General features: G+C 34.8%; 1 protein-coding gene across 2 annotated transcripts in view; it reads right to left on the bottom strand.

The window, feature by feature from the left end:
* Positions 1-21,052, bottom strand: part of LOC118434955 (serine-rich adhesin for platelets-like) — a 41,482-nt gene extending 20,430 nt beyond the window's left edge. Inside the window, exons 1-2 of one of the 2 annotated variants that reach the window (XM_035849774.1) lie at positions 19,319-21,052; positions 7,279-7,588 (exon numbers count right to left, since the gene is read on the bottom strand). In XM_035849774.1, coding sequence (XP_035705667.1) covers positions 7,279-7,323 — 45 coding nt within the window. In that variant the 5' untranslated portion in view covers positions 7,324-7,588; positions 19,319-21,052. Of the gene's footprint in view, positions 1-2,600; positions 3,147-7,278; positions 7,589-19,318 lie in introns of those variants that run through there. The other variant, XM_035849779.1, reaches the window with a different exon arrangement.
* Between the last annotated feature and the right edge of the window lie 620 nt (positions 21,053-21,672).

The raw sequence follows: 21,672 nt of genomic DNA, 5'->3' as shown, positions 1-21,672 counted from the left end.
GCCAAAGTCAACACTTTTAAACTTTAATTAATTGTAGAAAAAACATTAAAATAAATGAATTTTTATCCACACAATAGAAAATTTATAAAGTTCACGACGACAGCCAAAAATCAAGAAGGAATACGGAACTTGTATTCATCAAAGATGGCAAGGTTATTCTGGAAACAGTCTTTCTTGACAAGTCATCGGCTGAACTTGAATTCCACTATTGCAAAACTGTCATTTATTGAACTGTTCCTGCTCAAGAGTGACATTCACAAAGTTCATTAGAAACAGCGAAAATTAGAGATACATAAAAGCATAAATTGTTGAATCTAAAACGATACAAAGCAATCAAGTCCGATTCCTATTGATTATTCCTACTTATTCCATCGATGACATAAAACCAAGGCCATCGACTGTGTGTTCAAATTAGAATTGAGACATCATTAATAACATATATGTAGGGAATCAAATGACGTTTCTAAGTCCTGCTACACATTTGAGTGACTTTTTATATTGTGCCCGTGTCAATCAATCCACATTTAGCTAACTGAACTATATTTGTAGGAGTCAAATATCAAGCGCTTGGAGTACTCGAAAGAAAAGTAATAATGCAAGTGACAGAGTTCAGAAAGGTAAATTTGACCACCAGAGATCAACAATGTGCAGTGATTGTTATCAACCCCTTTAGGGTGATCCTCAACCTGCGTGAGTGGACTCCTTTGGGTTAATCTTAATTACGCTCTTTTGTTTCGACTTTTAATCCAAATGTCAAATGTCCAACTTGTTGTAAACAACCATTATGTTACGAGAGCCGAAGTTCACTAGAACAATGTTGAATTTGAAATTGGTGTTATGTATATGTACGTATTGGGCAGGGCTAGTACAGTATCAGTGGATTGTGAAGGTTACATACATATTTGTTCAAGAATTCAGAGTTTCGCTGGCGAATTTATTATTTGCACTCAATCCAAATGGGATAATCGCATTGCAAGCTTATTTGATCCATTTGTGATTTAATACGTTATAAAAAATATAATATGAATAATTGCCTAATTGCACTTGACTTTTTTGTACTCGTAAGGTTCCGTATGCATAAAGTGGTCAAGTCGACAACTCCCAACTCTTGAGAGAATATGAGATATTGTTGGTTAATAGTCAATAATAAGTATATAAATCTATGCAAGTGTAGATAAGTGTATGGTCCGTTTTAATTCACATTTAAAGGAAAAAGACCATAAAATGCAGCAACTTTACTGTCAATGGTACATTCTGAATTATTACAAGCACAAAAGGATCAAAGCCAACATTCAGGCAGACCCAAATTGACCCATCGTAATAAAAGATACACATTTTTATTTTTCTTGGATTGGTGACCACATCATATTGAGTGAAATGCATCTGGTAACATATAAATCCTGCAGTAACCAATATTTCTAGTTACGAGTTTATTTATCATGACCACGTTGATTTCTCAATTCTTGCTGCAAATGTTGCAAAGTAGTTGTAATGTCATTAAATTTAAAGTGCATTCACAAGGACCATTTTCATTGTTGCAATTTGCACTTTTTTGCATTCAACCAAGGGCTCCTAAATTAATTCTATCCGCAACTTGGTTACTCTTTGGCAGAAAAGAAAGTAAAGTAAAACCAAGCTTGATGAAACAATGACAATCATTGATCAGTGGCGGATTATAAATTAGTGAACATTTTCGTGATGTGATTTCAAATGCATTTGAAATGTGAACTTTGAACAGCTCAAATTAAGAAAATCATTTTTATAATAACCCAGATATACAGAAAAACATGCACTTATGTACATAAATATATACACGCGCAGATAAGGGAAACTTTAAATTTTGAAAAAATACAAAGATTTTGCCGATTCGAGAATCGAAACTGATACAAATTTGCATATGCACGTATAATAATAAATATCTCTGTAAATACAATTTATACTTTTACGAATAAACTATGAGCCTAAGGAAGGAACAATAAATACTAAACAAGTAGGTACACATGTCTACACGAACAAGTTTAAATTCAGTAATCGATTAAAATTAGCATTGTTGAAACACGAGCTACAGACGAGATGGACCTTTTGTCTCACGTTGAGTGGTTTGGTAAGTTCTACTTAAAATTACAATTTAAATTTGATTATTGTCCCTGATTATCTTATGATACAGTACTTGACAAAATAACAACTTATTAAAAGCGGTCTGACTTTAAGTACTACAAGTCTTGAAAGAATGCAAATAAATAATTTTATCTAGTATTTATAATTTAGTTTATAAATGCAATTGCATAAATTATTAATTTGTTGTTTGATTACAGCCTAGATTTTCACAAACTTTATAAGTAGAACGGCTACCAAAACCGTGTTAGATTTACTTGAATGAAAGCATTTATAGTTTACACGCAATAATAAAGAGTTGAAGTAACTCATCTTCGAAGAGAGAGAGAGAGAGACAAAAATTTTAGAGTGAGAAACTTGAATGGTTTTTGTAAACTCTTAATGCTGTGCTGAATATTAAGTACCAAATTTCCTTTCGAAAGTTCACTTGACACAATATGACAAATCAGTTTTTAACATGGAGAATATTAAAGAGCTATACCTACATGTCATCCCTTCGCAATAATTGCCGAGATCCGGTTTAAATTTAAATGCTTCCAGAAATGTATGTAACTGAAACTCAGGTTGGTTTGAAGCACACTAATCCGAAATACACTCCAGTTTTAGTGATGCACTTGTTCTTTGTCAACCTCAAACAAAACACACACTTGGCACGCACATCAAATCTCACCGTAACTGCGTTACCGGATACTTGACGGATAAAAATTGCAGATCCGTGTATGCAAATGTAACACTGAACTTCTTTTGTGACGAAATAATTACACGCACTACAAGAAGAACTCCTACACCGCACACACTACAACAATAAGTAAATAAGTATAATTGTAATCCAGTGAGCCAACAATGGTGCTTTCCTCCATCCAACAATCACGGCACAGAAGACATACCTGTCGAACCACGCTCTGTTCAGGAATGAGATGAAATGAAAAGGAAACCTTCGCAAAACATAACACCAGCGTCTTCCCCTCTCCTCACCTGCACCACATAAGCACCGTTTCTCGCCTCGCTTGCTGCTCCTTATTACGATTGCTTATCCTCCCTCGCCTCACTTACCACATTCTTTTACTCTTGTGTAATCTAATAACGTGAAGAAGGGCGGTTTGGGGGAGTTGGTAAAACAAATGGGTAACCGCTCTTTAGATCTTTGTTTGTTAATTTAATGAAAACACCGATGTATGGTTTCAAATTTAGGTTTCTTTCTTTTTCAAGACGACCAAGGCGAGCTGAATGTCAGATATTGTGCATTCATACATATGTGTCAAGTTTAGAATTAATTATTTAGAGGAGTTTACTCAAAAACGTAAATGAAATAAAATTTTTGTCTTGATACGTACGTGTTTGTTTATGATATTAAAAAAAAGTATTCCCCAAACACAGGTAATTAAGCTATATTACAAAACTTTATCCGTATAATGATATAATTGAGTTTTTAATTTGATTCTAAATGTTCGTGTTTGCATTGAAGATTAAAATTGTCTGCAATTTTACAAGTTTGCAGCGAATTTTGTTTCCATCATTAAACAACCATATACAATTGAGATAATCTCCAGAAAATTAGAGTGGCCAACAAGAATCATATACATACATGTATCTAACCTGTAAACGATGTATGCGAACTTTTATTCAATCTCCTGTCAATACCTTCAAATAATGCACAAGTCCAACCACAATGTTTTCTAATATATATGCCTCTAATGGTACACACATATATCCACAAAACCACATTTATTCGTATACATGCACATTCTCTATGAAATACAATAAAAAGAATTATTTCCATCAGGTGCCAAAACCAAAAGACATTAACTCACAAAAAAACTAATCACACAAAATTCTCACACAGATGATCTTACTTAGGTGCTACATTATTCCGTGATCAAAAGCAATTTTTCATAATTTGGAAATAAATGAAAGTCATTAGCTCGAATCTTATACAGGTACGCATTTTGCACATGCAACAATGCATGTACAATTCTTGGCTTCCAGTTCCCAGGTAGATTTCAAAGAAGAATAAGGAAAATAAATATAAAATCAGCGTGTCTCTCGTAGTATGACCAAAACTTGCAGTAAAAAACGACATAAATCTTGCGATGTGCTTTTGCATTTCCTTAAACAGAATAATAACACTAAATACCCAATTCGCAACACAGATTTAACCATCAACGTTCAACAAGTCCAACGAAACTGGCTGTAAACTAATGTCTTGCAAAGTATGTAATACCGACTTGAATTGTTTTTATGTCCTGGATAATGTGATTTTAAAGCCAGCGTATCCTTTGTCAAACCCACACACATCACTCACTGCTTTAGTTTCAAACTTTTAACCAGGACTGCGTACGAAATCTCAAGGTTGGAATGTTACTCAACCCTTTCAGCAAAGTCGTATAAAAAAATTGGCGTCAGCCATATGCGTATTCAGAGATCCGAACTTGTAGTTACACATCGGTGGGTGTAACTATAAAGATCTTATAGCCAACTAGCAAGTACGTGTTTATGGGGCCTAAGTTTTAGTTGTCGCAATAAATCTTTGCCGGTAAATGACAAAACTCTATCGTCAACTCGAAACCCTTAAAATTTTTCAATCTATTGAATTATGTACGATTTGTGGCTTTAACTAATCTCACATTTCATCTACCTGAACTAGGATCAAGAGTGATTCAAAATTTAATCGCTTTGTTGAATCCCGACGCGAGTCGCAAGATTAAGATTAAAAATGACAACACCACAATCATCATCATTGCTGCAAAAATATAGGATTAAGCAAACCCTCGACGTTATTTTCTGCGTGTCATGTCATGCTCCTTTATGTTTAGGACTTGTGTGTACGCTGGCTGATGTGGAATGTCACTTTTGCATCTTTCATGGTTTTTTTCTTTTCTGTGGTCTCACAAAAGTGCATCAGTGAAGCTCAGACCGCTATAGATTTACTCGGCGATAACATTTTGATGGAATGATCGCGCAATATTCGACATCATGGTTTGCATTCAACAAACAAAAGATACAATGGGCTCGTGAATTGAAAACCGTGTCCAACTTGAAAGGCCAAGATCAATGATAACTGCAGAACACAAATCTATCTGTACATCATCATTTGAGGTAAATACATATTTTTCATATTTTTTCATGAACCTATTAACTATTGAAATACCAAAAAATTCATTTCCCATTAAATTATTTTATTCCTTAAATTATTTTATTTCCATCAATTCACCTGTGACGACCTTTTCTACTCGATTCATTTGGCACATATTTCAATTATTTCAAAATAAGCATAAAAATCTGAAGGATACAATCTCAAGAAATTTTATTGATATGCTTGGATCTAACAACATTGCTGCCGTTATTTATTTTCCAAAATCCTGTCCCGAGCTGTCACGCATGCACGATTAGCTACGTACACACATATTCCGTGAATATTCCAAAATTCAAGTTCATTAACATTTGTTACAACTGTCACATGTGATTGTTATGTGTTGAAAATTTATGGTATGTGTGATCACGATCAAATGTGCATTGTCTCAAGTAAATTATAATCTTTCAGAAAACTAAGACTTTTTCTTATGCTTGGAATAATTCTTTCCGGATGCATGGTCACGTTTCTCAGTTTGTTACATAACTCAACATGACTCTGTTTCGACACATGTCTAAAGTTAACGAACTACTGGAGGAATATGAAGAAACAACAATAAACATTTCACTTATGACATGGGATCTGTACATATACGCTATTATTTCAGGTGTAAAACACGTACGACACCCACCCTTCCCTACTTTAAATTCCAATTTGAAATAATCAGCTTCAGTGTAAATATAGACACGGGTAAAAAGATAAGGCCCGAGGGATGCAGGCGTGAAAGAAAGACGAGGAAAGTGAAATATGATGATTTATGACACTTAAATACAAGTTTGTTTAAAGTTCGAAAAGTGCAATCTGGGTCAACGATGTCCATATACGAACTCATAAATAAACTTGCGTCCATTTCCTCCACGTTCATCTTCCACCTCATCATGCGCTTAATGATGCATAATTAACCATTTTTCCGAGGTCTGGCCGTGGCCAAGCTGAATATATGTCGATTATTATGGTCATTATTCATTACGATGAACCATTGTAGTTGTTACACTACCCTTTGAATGAATATGACGTCCCATCCAATTATGTATTCATTTAGAAAGTCGGTACAAATCATGCCTGCTCATACGAATGTATGAAGAACAAGATTCAAATGCCCCCGTTATTTTCTAAAGTCTGTAATTTTGATGTATTTAAACGTTTGTTTTAATTTTTGATTGTACATGTGAACGATAAATGATTACCTACATGTTTACTGTTTACTGTTTACTGTTTACTGGAGTTTATTAAAATGTCGCAAATCATCAGAAAAAATCTGCTTTTCAGATCAAGACACATACAATAATGAATTCATCTAAACTACACTAATAACTACAACAACATCATGGTTGCACATCTTGGTCACAATTCTGACCAGTGACAAAGTCACGTGCTTTTGATTGAAACAAACCATAAGACATATTACGTAATTCCCAGTCCTTCGGTAACGTATTCCAAATACGGAATACGGAATTCCATGATCTGCACTTGGGTTAAATGTGTGCCACATACATAGGTCAAATAAAAACAAAGAGTTAAAATGACACTGGACAAATGTCAATGGCAATTAAGGTACTCACTTTTGTACTTACCAATCAAGTACATGCATAAATGGGGAAGGAAATAATCATCACTACTGACGCTGAAAACATCAGATTTTGGGTACTACCGCTAAGACGATCATAAGAAGATTGAGTGAGTAATTCTTTAGCGGAAGTGATTTACTTAAGACGGTGCAAGTGCCAGTCCCAGCCCAAGAAAAATAATAATATAAATACCATTCGTTGTAATGGCGAGATGTTGAGGAAGCCACACCAGCCAAATGGCAAAAACAATGTAATAATACCACACACCGGTATTCCGCACTACTGGATGCGAAGGTGAAGTTTTTAAGGTTACAGCTTGAAATTCAACAACAGATTCTCACACTTTCATGATCATCGTATCTGGTTTTGGCCATTATTCTTTGTTCATTAATTATTTCAGCAGCTTCTTTCTTTGTCTATGGTTTGTTTGTAAAAGTAGAAAAATACATAGTAATTACAACTTACCTTTACGCTGCTGGTGTAATAAATTGGATCAAAGTAGTCCCTCATTCTGGGGACACTAATATTGCAACTTTATCTGCATTTCTGAATAGCTTCGGGTAATACTGAAGAATTGAGGGTTGATTGAAGCGATCGTGGGGCTGACTTTTAATGAGGTGAATTGTTTCAATGGAATTCGAAAGCCTTTTCAAGATTAAAATTGATGAGTTTGCTTTAATTTTCAATCCTTAATATTTAGAATTTATGTATACGACTCCTTGCTGAATTATTTTTAGATGAAGTGTTTTCCCAAGAGCCATCGATTTTCTTCATTCTGAAAACAGATAAAAATACAATTTAATCATTGCCCAATGTTTACTTTTAGTTTAATTATTAAAAATAATGCAATATTTATGTTTTTCATCACACTCAAGGCAATCAGTAATGCTTTCTATGTTAATCCAGTTTTAATACTGAGAGACCTAATATGCATGCTTTTCATAGCTTAATGCTCAAGCTTTTGTTCCCCGTTAATAATAATGATTGCACAAATCTGATTTAAATCTATTTAAAACGTAAAACAAATTATATGTTAAATGAGTCGGCAATCCCAATCAAGCTCGTGGATATCATCACACTCGAATAACCACGCCTGAGTGACAAATTTCACGCTGAGATGCAGCAGCAGTAGGTTTTAAGACGCAATACAATTTATGGAAACAGGCGAGAAAGCATTGTTGCATCTGTTTATACAACTCGATGACAAAGCCGAGGACGCACAATGAAAACGGAGACATGAAAAAACTACTAATCTGTATTACAAATTTCTCTTGAAATACTTCGTGCAAGGTTTCCCCCGGCTCGCTCTAACGATTTGGTGATTAACTAACCATCCGTAATCTCTGCAAATAATGAAGAATTAGACAGACCTAATTTCAACGGTTCGATGCTTTCTTCATCTAATTTTAATTCAATCATACGTACAATTAGTTGACATTTTTTAAGTCTCTCATTATGACGGAGAACGTGCTGCATTTGATCGGGTGGTTTTCACCTTTCCACTCAAATACTTTAGAATGAGTGACCCAGCATTGAATTTTGTCGATATGGGTTCAATGCACATTCAATGCACATTTTTCATTTAATATGTAAAAGAATATTACAGAATTCCAAAAAACCTAAGCGCGCAGAGAGATGCCCTCTCGTAAATTCTACTGTCCCAGCGTCATTACATGATCTTATTAAAATGGTAACATCCGCTTTCGTAAACTATATGCATAAATGCAAAATGTTTATGCGCAACTCATTCCACTCGCTGAATTATAGCTGCTAAATTTTTTTCAATACATTATTCGAAATGCTATCTCTTTCGTAAATTTTGAGCTAAGCACAAATCGATAGTCAAAGGAATCGGTGAAGCGGAAACTTATTACACAATAAAAACCTGTGAATGGGTTCCCGTACCAGCACTATGCCGCTGAAATCCTTATTAAATTCGCATTTGTAATTTGTGTCTGTCTGTTCAACGAGGCTATAAGAAAAGGGAGTAATGTACGCGTTAATAATCCTCAGTTGAATTTGTTCTCCTACCAATTAAATTGCAGTTATTCAAAATGACAGTCCAACGATGGTTAACCGTGCAAAGTGTGACCCGTGTGTTATCAAGTTATTAGTTACATAGTTGGTTGCAATACTTTCCAATAAATCTCAACTTGATTAGATGCTAGAAAATATTAATATGCGAAATTTAACATCATGCACATGCATAAATCTAGTAGTTTGAGTTCTTTAGCTCGTCATAATCAGTCCAAAACATGTGAGCATTACCAATAAAACAATTAATTTTCATTAGAATTATACTAAAAGGTTTGCATTATGTACACTTTCCAATTCAAATCCAAACACTAATTGATTTGTTTTATTGGCAAGATGAAATGATCCCGAAAGTCTGTGGGACGACCAATACATAACATCGATAATGCATATATATAGGAACAAGTGCTAATTAAATCATAATTACTAATTATTATTATTATTTGTTGCTTATTCATGGCTACATACGTATGTCCTACTCACTCGCTTATGTATAAGAATTCAGCCGATAGAAACCGCAATACAAAACAATTCGATTTCTAGCTAGATTTAAGAAACGAAGGGAAAGTCGGGACTGAATTTATTAGGCACACACACACCTCTACTCGCTAGCAATATGCTTAACATAATGATTGTGCGAAATTACCACTCTTTGTTTTGCTTTGGTAAACTAAAAGTAATTACTAAATAAAATATAGTTTCGATATTATTTAGAAGCAAGCAATAGCATCGACTGAACTCTCGTGGATTTCTTCTTCTACGGAGTTGACACCACTTCTCCTCCCACGTGAACATATTATGCACGTCTCTCATTCATTCAACTTGACACCACCTTCGCAGTTGTTTGCTAAAATTATTAACGTTTTCATCAAGTTTGTACATACAATGTCTTGTGAAATGGTACACATCAGCATGCACACAAGAATTTGTGGGAAATGGGTCGAAGTTTTAACTAATCCCACACATTTTCAATAATCTTATAAAATTAAAATTTCGTTAAATTAAATGATTCATTAAGCAGAAAAATTGCACAAGTCTCACTAAACATTGGTTAATTTCAGAATTAAATAACTAGTACGTAGGTAGCCACGCATCCTTTATGATTAGCAATAATTTATTATGGATAAGAATATAGAAAAGATTCCAAAATTGATGACAGACTAATTTTTAGAAAGAGAATATCATTCATTTTAAAATTATGAATGGCAAAATAAAATTGAAAGCATACAAATTTGAAGTAAATTTGAAGAAAACAAATGGACATCACATAAATACAATTCATCAGTTGTTCATCATTGTCACTTTCCTCTCTGACTGAATATGACAATTTCACCAGCGGCAGCTTTCTTCAGCTTGGGACCATCTACGTATGTGCGCCAATGTTGTCTTATTAGATGATTAACACGCTGTCCCAAATAATTCACTACTACTTATTTACTGCTTACATATCAGTGTTACTACTGTAATGTCTACGTCTATTTTTATAAAGAAGCCGAGTTATATACTTCTCTGCTTGTCGTCTGAGATTTATTGGTTGCACTCACTCATGAGCTGCTAACAATTTGAATGAAAAGATGGGTTCGTTTTCTAAACCATTCGGTATAATTTAATATTTCGTATATAATCAAGTGTGTGAATCTTTCTCTTTACATTTAATTAATACAAACTCTTGTCAACAAGTTGTGAGGAAGACTCATTTCTGCGGTTACAAGAACCTACTGTACTGTTAGTACCACCACACGAGAAACCCATCCCGTCAACATTTATAATTCGCACTTGCACGCATCCACTGAATTTTAAATACTGACAATGAGTCAATGCGTACATATGCACAAATACTGGTGCTAGAAAAAAGTTGCTGACACAATTACTTCAACCGAGTCAGGTTTGCAGTTTTCAAACACCATCTTTTACAAGTTGGGTTTATTCATTCATTCATCAAACGAGTGAGAATATTATGGTCAATGTTTGGTGCCGTACTGTGTAGGCCAATACTCTTGTCGTGCTATCTCGATCGCCACGCCACTCCTTTGTTATTAGCATTCCCACAGTGTGCGAGCAGATTAGAGCTTAGAGAAATGTCCATAACGTCCAATGTCAATACGACGAGCAATTGCAAAGTCATTTCCATATTACTTTCCTCTGTCATGAAACAACCTACAAGGTGCAATTATCGTAAATAAATTCCTACCACTGGTCATTGAACAAAGTTTATGTTAAACAGGATGGATGATATCTATAAAATATTATATACTTCTATTGTATGAAACACTTGGCGTAAAAATTTGAATGGTATTTAAACATGCACGCACATTGGTATGTGACGACTCGGGAGATTTGTATAAAATTGTGCGTAATGAGATACGTACTCGTAAGTATATTGACCCACAAGTTAACCCAGTGTCTATATTCACCTCTTAGGAAAATTAAACCCGTCGAGCAAAAACCTACAAACTACTCGTCATTTCATGACCAATTTCCAAACGCCGTGGGTCATGCTGTACTTTTATTTTAGAGATACTGCAGGACGTCAAGGAAGGAGAGAATCGGGGGTGTAAAATAAAAGGTGTAAAAACTGCAGCACTTCATTTGGCAAGAAACGGAATATGAATTTGGTTTTTTGCTGCGCTTTAACACTTGACGAATGTGGCCCACACACGAATGTGCACATACATAGTGTTTATTTTCACTGAGAATATCCCCAAGACAGCACACAGACAAAGTTGTACACGTATGGGAAGGAATGATTCAAATTTCTATTCTATGCATGCATAAACTGATCGCATGAAATGAACCAAGTCCGACCGACACATGATTAACAAGATGCACATGATGCTCGAAGGTGCATAAATACGTCTAGCATACTGACAGTGAAATAATTCAGAAACTAACCCTAGGGCTTGGATTTGTTCCACTGAGCTTGTTTCTATCTCAGCAGCAGCTTATTTTGTAACTTTTATTGAGCTAGACAGACACTGAATGCATGATGACTTGACTGGTGTGGAGATTTACTCTATGATGAAATGATTAGCAAGTCGTGTTTTATGTAAAATCTGCAAAAACCTGTAATTGGGTGATATGGTTTAAATTGTTTTTTTGCGCCTAAGATTTTAACTAACAAAATTTCCATAATTTTCTTAAAATTGCATTTCACCAGTCGTAAAGTTGAAGTGTCAGCATTATTTGTCTTTATAATATCGAAAATAAAATCATACAAGAACTAGGCATTAATTTTAGCGAGTTTTTATCGAAGGTTAAGTTGATCTACAAGTACAACATCATAAAGTATTAAATGTGGGTTAACGGCTCATTATACATACAACGAAACGACTGATCAGTCAGTGCAGATCACCATTCATTTTTTATTTAGAACTCGACAATAACTTGATCCACACTCCACACGTTGTTTTCCTTTCTTCAAGTCATCTTAATGATTGATTTCGCCTAATTACAGGTGCAAATTTAAACCTCGACTAGTGTTTAGTAAAAAACAGAGCAGGTCAGAGTGTAATTGGTAATTGGTATGCAACGACAAGAAAGATGGAGAGTGGACTAATCCAGATATCATGCAATTAAAAAACTGACAATGAGATTAAAATTTTACTTTCATTGAAATGAATGCAGCAATTTTTTAATTCATTTCCTTCTTTATTGGTTTTATAAACCATGTAATCATCTCGCGACTATTCTACCTGGTTGTTTATTAAACATCAATAATTCATTATACATAAAAATGAAATTTCTTAATGATAATAATTTAATTTCCAAATTTGGAGATATGCCATCTTTCTAATATTATTGCATAGGCAGCAGTTTCACATCAAGTTAAAAAGTGGGCCGTGACATGAGTCAAGCCGTATCAAGAAAGGAAATGCAGTTTCATTATTTCGATTGACATCTGCCTTCCAACTTTGTAATCCAACCCTTAAATCATCATCTAGAAAAACCTTTTGAAGTTTAGGCCAATTGTAAAAAAACTTCATTTTTACTCAATGTGAATTTCGCAGTCGTCACGTCGGAAAAAAATATTTAGGTGCAAAATCACTTTCTCAACCTTAACATGGGCGCAAATTATCAACAAGATTAACACAATATGATTCACACCTTTCCATCCCAAAGTCTTTGTATTTTGTGGTAATTCAATATTCAAGTCGTCACATGAGTGATGAAAGCAACATGCTTGTAGTTTTAGTCCCTTGGTCACTTTCTGCATTTCCGTACATGGAATGATGGTATTTATGTATAACTAATTTGGTCGGTTTAAAATAAAGCCTACTTCTAACATGTTATTAGTATTACTATAAATTTCGATTTGTTAGTTTATACGAAAGTACTTAATGATGATGAATTGAGGTGAAATGAAGAGTTGCAGACTAATTCAGCATTCAACGGGAGCACGCTTCTATCCAAAAAGTTTCATTTGTAACAAAATACAAAACTGAGCATTTTGTCACTTTCCCCATTTAAATTGTTTGAATTAAACAAAAGGTTACTCAGCAAACCGTATGAAAAAGGCTTGCATTCAAGTTGGTTCATTGAGACAAAATTGGGAAAAAGCGCAGAAGCTCACAATGATCATCTTGCAATCATCATGCATAAAAGATTACTAAATGTGAAGAATTGTTATCATCCGCCGACTGGTCTGCAGGTTGTCATATTAATTTAATTTGGCTCCCAACCAACTAAATGTTCAACGCTGGAAAACTACAATTCTTTAAACATTTGCACACTCAACTTTGTAGAATGCCAACAAACGTAAGTGTTTGCCATACTATGAGTTTTAGTAGTAGTGAAGAACCATCGTGTCAATCGTGTGCGTCGCAATTATACACAAGAAGACTTTCAAACCTATAAAATGTTGAAATTGATTGAAATGTTAAAGTTGGCACAAAGCAATGAATTTCACAGCTCACAACGGAGTTGCCGTAGTTGATTTTTTGTTAAACTGTTTGCCCAGCCATTTGTCAAAGTGAAGCATGAAGGATTGCTCATCTGACTATTGTGAGTTCCTTGATTTTCATTCAGAATTAATCTAATTATGATGCACGTGGGCGAAGAAAAATCTTTTGGGTTGCTGAATATTGAGGTAAATTGAAATTTATGACGTATCTGACTAAGCTGTTTGTTCGTATTTAGTCGCGACCTAATTTCCAGCCACCCACTGCTTCTTTCAGCACACAATCCTCCATGCGAATTAAATAAGTTTCATAATGCTTTCATATTTAAAAAAACATACAAATAATAAATATGAACAATTAAAGATTGGATATGGAAGTATTTAGAGGTATACATTTATAAAAATGATGTGTTGATGGGTTGGGAAAGTGGTTTCATCATGCACTTTTAAATTTTGTTGGCTTTCCCATTCGAGTTTACTTCAGTACCAAATTTTTGATGTTTTTTCAGACCCAACTTAAAAATCCCTATATTCGTACTCTTGAAAACAACCCAGCCATGACAAACCAACTTCCTTAGCTTAAATCAGCCACAACTCCTGGAGTGTGGAGAACCGATATGGTCATGCCACGAATCAGACTTCAAATCAAGTAATAATTCTTTATTGCTTATAATATACTTTTCCAGTAGAATGGAATTTAACATTAACGCCTCCTCAACCTTATAAATAAATACTTGGGATAAATATGAACCAAGATTCGGTTCGTGCGTGCATCCAAGTGCACATAACTGACTAAATTTTTTCTATTAGTTATGCGGTTCCTATAATTCGACTGATGAGAATGTCAATGTTTGGTGAGCCAATAACATAAAAATTTCCAAGAACCGCAAAGGTCCTCAACCAAATGTTTGCGAGCTTTCGAATCTTAGGAAATTATCAAACTGATTAACAATCGGTAGGACTTATTAATTCCACAATTGGAGAGATTTGGGAGGATAATTTAGCATACAATATTCGTGATGTGGGCTTGTCATTGTAGTCGTAATGTCAAAAACCACACGACCTGTAAGCAAATTAATATCATCATGGTTTTACTACAGCAATAAGTACAAAATGTGCAATTCTTTTAACTTTGCAAACTTGTCCGATTGTTTACCACAAGGTGAAATATTTATGGCATTGATTCTCAAAACGTATGGTCAAAGTTTCTAAAATACTTACTAATTCATGATTCATAAATATTGTACAGATTAAATTATCTCCCAAAAAAGTAGATAAAAGTGAGTCTCGTCTTGACTCTGAAAAAGGAGTCAAAAACTACTTTCTTGGATTGTGATATTTTATTTGTATAAAAAAAACTTGTCATCGTATCAACTGTGACTCGAAATGAATTGTTTCATTATCACGATGTCGATGTGGTTGGGTGTGATCTCACGACATTGCAACAATGGATGACTGAATGCATAGGAGGTGAAATCTTGACAGAAACAAATCTGATCTAATTGTCTCATGTTCCTCTTCCATCTAGTTTGACATTCTGTAAACAATCGGTTTCGAATTCAAAATTCATGTGAAGTTGGCATGCTTTAAATATCGAAAAGTGCGTCAAAGAACACCGGCAAGAAGAGAAGGAAAGTTGGTAGTAACAGCAAAGTGATAATGTACAATAAGTATAGCATGCCACTAATCTTAAGCGAAAATTATTCGTAAGTACATACATACATATATACCTGTATACGTTGTATGCACGCATTCCATGCCAGACAGTGAAAATGCACTTTGGCTGCTTCCTTATACACTTTAAATTATCCCCAATATCAGCTATTGAAAATAATTGTGATTTTTCAAAACTTAAAATATAATGCTTACCTTTTTCATGTGCTAACTAACTACTTACAATCACCTAAGATTTGCAGTTTGAAAAGTAAACCTCATTTACTTAATTATTTGAATGCAAAATGCAGTGTAATTTTTCCATGAGCAATTTGCAGGTTGGATAGTAGGTCGTCGGTGGTGGTTGTTGTATTATTATTCACTGTACATAAATACATGTGCATATTGCATACTATGTTAGGATGGATGGATAGTAGTTGCATCAATGTACGATTGTTGGTAAACTAAGAACGTCCTGATCTGCATTTATGCACACTCATTGTAGTCACCTCAAAACTTAAGACAGGTCTGTACTGCCATTTCATGAGCACCGCTAAATCATTCATCTGTGTCATTCATTATACTTCATTATCAGCCAACACTTCACAAAAATGAACCACAAATGTACCAACAAAACTAAACCAAGATGGCCCTCAATTTTGAAGGGTTGGAAAATTATCCCAATTTTTTATATCTGTCCATCCACTTGGTTGTTCATGCACTGTAACCAAATCAAATTCATCTGATGCACTACACAGCATTTTGACCCAATACGGCTTCTAGCGATAAAATTGCATTGATTTTTGCCAACCTATAATATCAGAGATTATCTGCAAGGGGTTATGATTAAGGAATAACATCCCCTGCATTTGCCCTTTTGCAGGTTCTTATTCTAAAATTGTGGAACCATTCAATATCACCTTTGCACCGTACCCATTACAAATTTGAGAATTTATCTCCGTCTCCATATTCAGCAGTGTGTATGGCAGCAGAGGCAAATCAAATGAGCCACTTTAAACCACGTCCACCGACACCTCTAGCAAACAAGTATTGTTCACGAAGGTGATTTATGAATGTACGATCAAACCACAAGCAGGACTGGATTGCAAATTCTTCATTCATTCCTCCTCTGCTACGGCGACCAAAGAATAATTCTGCATTGAAATTTTGCTCTTACATAGAATTTCTTGAAATCGAAGTTGTAGTTACCAATTTCCTCATAAGTTGAATGCTTAATATTGCACCAGCCAACTGCCACGGTTTAAACTCAAACAGGTTGGATGGATGGAAACAACAGCAATTTAAACTCGTGCAAATGTGATCATTTTTGCTATTTGTTGTAGTAAACAGTAGTGCAAAAGCAGTCTGTAATTGATACGTGCTCGATAGAGAAAAGAAATCTGTGCACATTTTGAGGGTGTATGTACATGCAGTGAATAAGGGACATTTTGCATGCATGAATGAACCAAATCATGGGATGTAATATTTGTATGTACAATATGAACAAGAAAGAACACGAGAGAGTAAAGTGGAGCACCACGAAAATGTTGATACTGCTGCCGCATAGAAGGACCGGTAATAATGATTTGCTTCATAAATTAACTCAACAGACCAGTCTGGGGTCTTCAGCATCTTTGGTTCCCTTCTTGTTTCCTATTACTGGTTTGACAGTCGGTTTTGTAATGGCAGGAAAATGCCAAACCAGTAAACTAAACCTATTTTTCCTACTTAGGAGGAAACTATGCGAGGTTTGCAATCACAAATTGTAATCCCTTTTTTCAAAAACAAATTAAGACTGATCTGCATGTTACAAAGAAACTATTAAAACTATTAAGGTTTTACATATCTAGCGAAAAAGATGAATTTTTAGTGTTTTTCCCTTTTGGGCGTATGTGCCGGGTGCAATATAGCTCATGGAGTAAAACGGTTTTAACTTTTCTCACAATGTCAAAAGGGCATTAAAATCTGTGATTGGAAACTTCGCGTGGTCTCTTCCGTGGGAAGCCTTAGTTTACATTTGCTTATTGTTAAATTAAATTAAATGAAAATATTATATGCTTTTGAAGCTAATAATCGATCATCTAACTCTGAATCACTGATCTTGTTTGACATGTCAGTTTCAAATATTGTGGCGTTTAGTGTGCATAACATTCTTAAATAATAATCACCTGCAATAATAATCACTTGTATTCAATTTTAACCCCTATTGACACAAAGTAAGTAATTTGTTTTGATGATGACGTGAACTTACCGTCATTAAAATGTTATCCTTTATGTTACCCTTTTACTTTGTTTGTAAAAAACATCTTAATCAAGTTGCACCTTCAAAAATTTTGGCATTTAATAAGTTTTCAGTGGAACTCTTTAACAATAAAAAACGTACAATATTCGCATACAGCCAGCAACGGGTGACGGTGCAATTTGCAAATTTTTTTCCCTCTAAAAATGCAATTAGGGTCAACGCTTGCTTGTCCATTTTTTACATGCACGTATGTAGTTCAAAGTTTTGCTACACTATTTATTTTGTCGTAATTTCTCAACTGAAATTTATAGCCAATCATATTGTACACGGTGAACTTGATCAAAATGATGCATGGCAAAGTAAGTAGGTAATTGTTGATGAGCTTCAAGTCATAAGCCACGACTTTTTATTTCTCCCATGAGTCCTCATTTTTAATCATGTTCATACGGACAAAGAAAATAATTCGACGTTCACAGATACGAATGGTACGATCAATGATTATGGTTTGCACATTTTTTGACTCTCATCTTCCCGACAGAGGATAATAAAGACACGGGGATAACAGAAGAAAGTACAATAGCAGGTAACGGCTCGCCATCGAAAGCAGTGGGCATACATACACAGGTTATCTAGCCATTTAAATTTCCATTTAACCGATATTCTATAAAATTATTTCCTTTCATCCATTCGTTCACTTTGCAATTCATGGCGTAGCGTAGTAAATACCAGCGATGGTCTCTCTGTCGTACATATTAAGTTACCAACTAATGTCGATGCTAGCTATGAAAAATTCTTATGAATCGTGACTCTGACGATAGATCGTTAATTGTTGCTTTTAAATCTTACCGAGTTCTGAGATCGGTTTCAATGTGTGTGTATTTACAAGTCGAGAATCTGTGTGAGAAGATCACGACTGATATTTATCATGAGGAGTGAATTTGATTGAACGGGAACAGTCAAAGATTTAACGAAAATCTGACTGTCAATCGGAAAATATTCATTGATTTTGCATTATAAACACAAAATACCGCTTAACAAGTCGAGAACTTAAATACCCAATTTGCACCCCTCAATTAGTTTATTCTTCTTGATAAATGTTTGTCTGACATTGGAAATTGTGACAAGAGACAAAATCGAAAGAAGTTTTCATGCAGGTAGATTTTTTAAATCATGTAATTACAGATAGTCCTCAAAGTATAAAATTATAGCATTAATCCTTTCACACATTAATCTTAAAATCTTTAGATAGAAAATAGAATAAAAACTTGTACCGCGTATTTACTGGTAGTACGTACGTATGGCATTCTCCTACATATTCATCTTCTTTTCATGTTCAGCACTAGAAAGCATTCCTTTATGTGTTTTTTGCTCAAGGTGTTAAGCATATGCATACATTGTACATAGATGTGTTCTATAAATAACCCGTTTTATAAATCTTACTTTAGAAAGGTCTTGTGGTTATTCTACGAAAAATTAAGTATCTTCATAAATGTATTACTTTGTTCTTCATCAGTGTGCTAGAATTTCGAATAAAATAAAAACGGATTTACCTACAAATTGGGGAACGATTGTATGCATTATGCAGATATTATGAAGATATTTCCTGCTTGCGACTTTAAACCAGTTCTAGTTCTCGAATTCCCAAATGAGTAGATATGAATATTTTCGTATCTTCTTACCTCAAGAATGCGACTCCAACCTTTCTCATTTCCCAATTTCAACTTTGTGAATATCCTGTGTCTCCAAATTCATTTATGACACATTTAAGTCAATACCCGTCACTTTGAAAAATTCTCAAATTTTATACTTTATATTCCGGGAAAGACCACAAAGACATAAACACAACAAAGTTTATAGCTGTGTGTAATTATTTATTACTTCAAGTATGTGGAATGGCCCTGTTATCATCATCCTTTTCGGCTTGGTCACACCTGACGAATTCACTTAAAATCCTTTGTTTTCATAAAAACAAAGACAATAAAGCCGTTTAATCTGCCGGCATCTCAAGGCACTTAAGCCTACAACACTCTGTGTGAGTTTGTGACAGTTGTGTCACAAGGATTTGCGGTTTATGTCATAATTTTGGAAATAAAGTTATTTAATAAATTTAGAAACATAAAATGTCAAGATTTGGAATAGAGCACGTGTATTTCTTTCTAAACTATTTAGCACCATTAAATTGCGGTCCGTCATCCGCCGTTATGCATTTTATGCATGTAGTCACAGCACAATTATCCGTATAATATTTTTGCACATTGTACTCGGTCGGAATTGTAATGTTGTGTCAGTCTATGATCGTTTTAGCAGAAAAACGTCTCGCTACAATACAGAAAAACCACACTAAAACATGGCACTTGGATTGTCGGCAAGTATTTTATTTAACAGCCACAAGTCTCAGGTTTAGCAAGATTGTTGAAAGAACATGAATATTCCCGTTTTATTTTATTACTTATTTCGATGTTGTGAGCTTGAACAAAAAATGTTGACTCAAGATATGCACATGAATACGTATGTAGCTTCTCAACACAATTTTCAACGGGATGACACCTCAGACAAACTTGTGCTAAATTATAAATTCACGTTCACAATAATTTCAACATATTAGTAACACCAATGTCAAACAAGGTAAGTTTTTTCTGGGAAAATCCTTAAAACGATTCTTCTACATGAGACACTTTACTGTCGCAAATTCTCTCACCGCACTTCAGTGTTCACGTTCCTTTAATCTCAATTCAAGGAAAGACCTCCTCTCGAACAATTGTTATTTTTCTCTCACATTTGATGAACGATACGAACTAAGAACAATGTGCATATTTCATCACATGGAAGTCCAGTGTCGAAAATTTGGCTGTAGACTAGTGACCTACTAGTAAACACGTTTATGACTTCCTTTCTTGACTTTGTGAGATGAGGATCATGCAGAAGGCGAGAATAAGGTTTCCCTTCTTGAGACTCGGTTCGCATGCACGAAATTGGATGGAAGATGGAATGACAAAAACAATTTTAAGTGCGATCAGTCCCGTTATGTTTCATATACCAGTTCACGTTAACGTGCACGGTTTACGATGAGTATCCCCGGTTTCAGGTTGATTAGAATTCGTATTGCTTTACGATGGAAATTATGGCTGTGTTGAAACTAGTCAAACTAATAGATTTTTAGTGGTCCAAATGGTCCAAATCCAGTAAAGATGAGGTTATATTATCCGTTGTGAATAATGCCGGGTACTCTCGTTACCAAGCTTTTGTATGCACATAAAAAAACTCCACTTCACCAAAGGTCTCACAATATTGTTCTAGTTCCGGCGTTTCTTTATAAACGGAAGTATGGAAAACTTAACATGGATCTGGGACCAAATAATCTGATGGCACAACCAGGAAGAACTTCTGCAGATGAAACTTTGAGCAGTGCCATTACCAAAGTGCAACTGAAGACATGCAACTCAAAAAAGTGTGTTGGCCTACCTGTCTCTATCTCTCTCTCTCTTTGGCTTTCTAGCATATTTCATTGCACTCAACTCTCCTTAAGTATTGTGGCACCTTTACCTGGTTGAACCATTCACCAAATTCAATTCGACCAACAACGTTCACTACCTGTCTCGTCCTCGTTTTCTTGTGCCATGCACTGTGTGCAATCTCACCAAGCAAAATAAGCCTTGGTACCTTCCTAATGAAATGAAGTTTACTTGAAGCACCACTCTGAGCTGCTATATCTTCTTCCTCCCCATCCCAGTCATAAACAATAATATTGATATAATTTCATACCAACATATTCAATATTCCTTCTTACCCCTTCTTCTCCAAGTGTACAAAGTGTCAATGCTATGATAAATACCTACACATGTACATATGTTCATATGTAAATGCATATATGCAAATCTCAAATTTGCATGCAAATAATTTTGTACATGTGCATATTCCGGATGTCGCGTCGTGTTGTGGATGTCATTCATACATTAATTAATTGCAATTAATATCTGGAGCAAATTACGCAATCGAAGATTAGATCTACTAGATTTACTACTATGCTCATGTA

This window comes from Folsomia candida, unplaced genomic scaffold, assembly GCF_002217175.1.
Source record: "Folsomia candida strain VU population unplaced genomic scaffold, ASM221717v1 Fcan01_Sc001, whole genome shotgun sequence".
Lineage (NCBI taxonomy): Eukaryota > Metazoa > Arthropoda > Collembola > Entomobryomorpha > Isotomidae > Folsomia > Folsomia candida.
The sequence above is the reverse complement of the archived record's forward strand: the minus strand, read 5'-3'. Positions and strand labels throughout refer to the sequence as shown.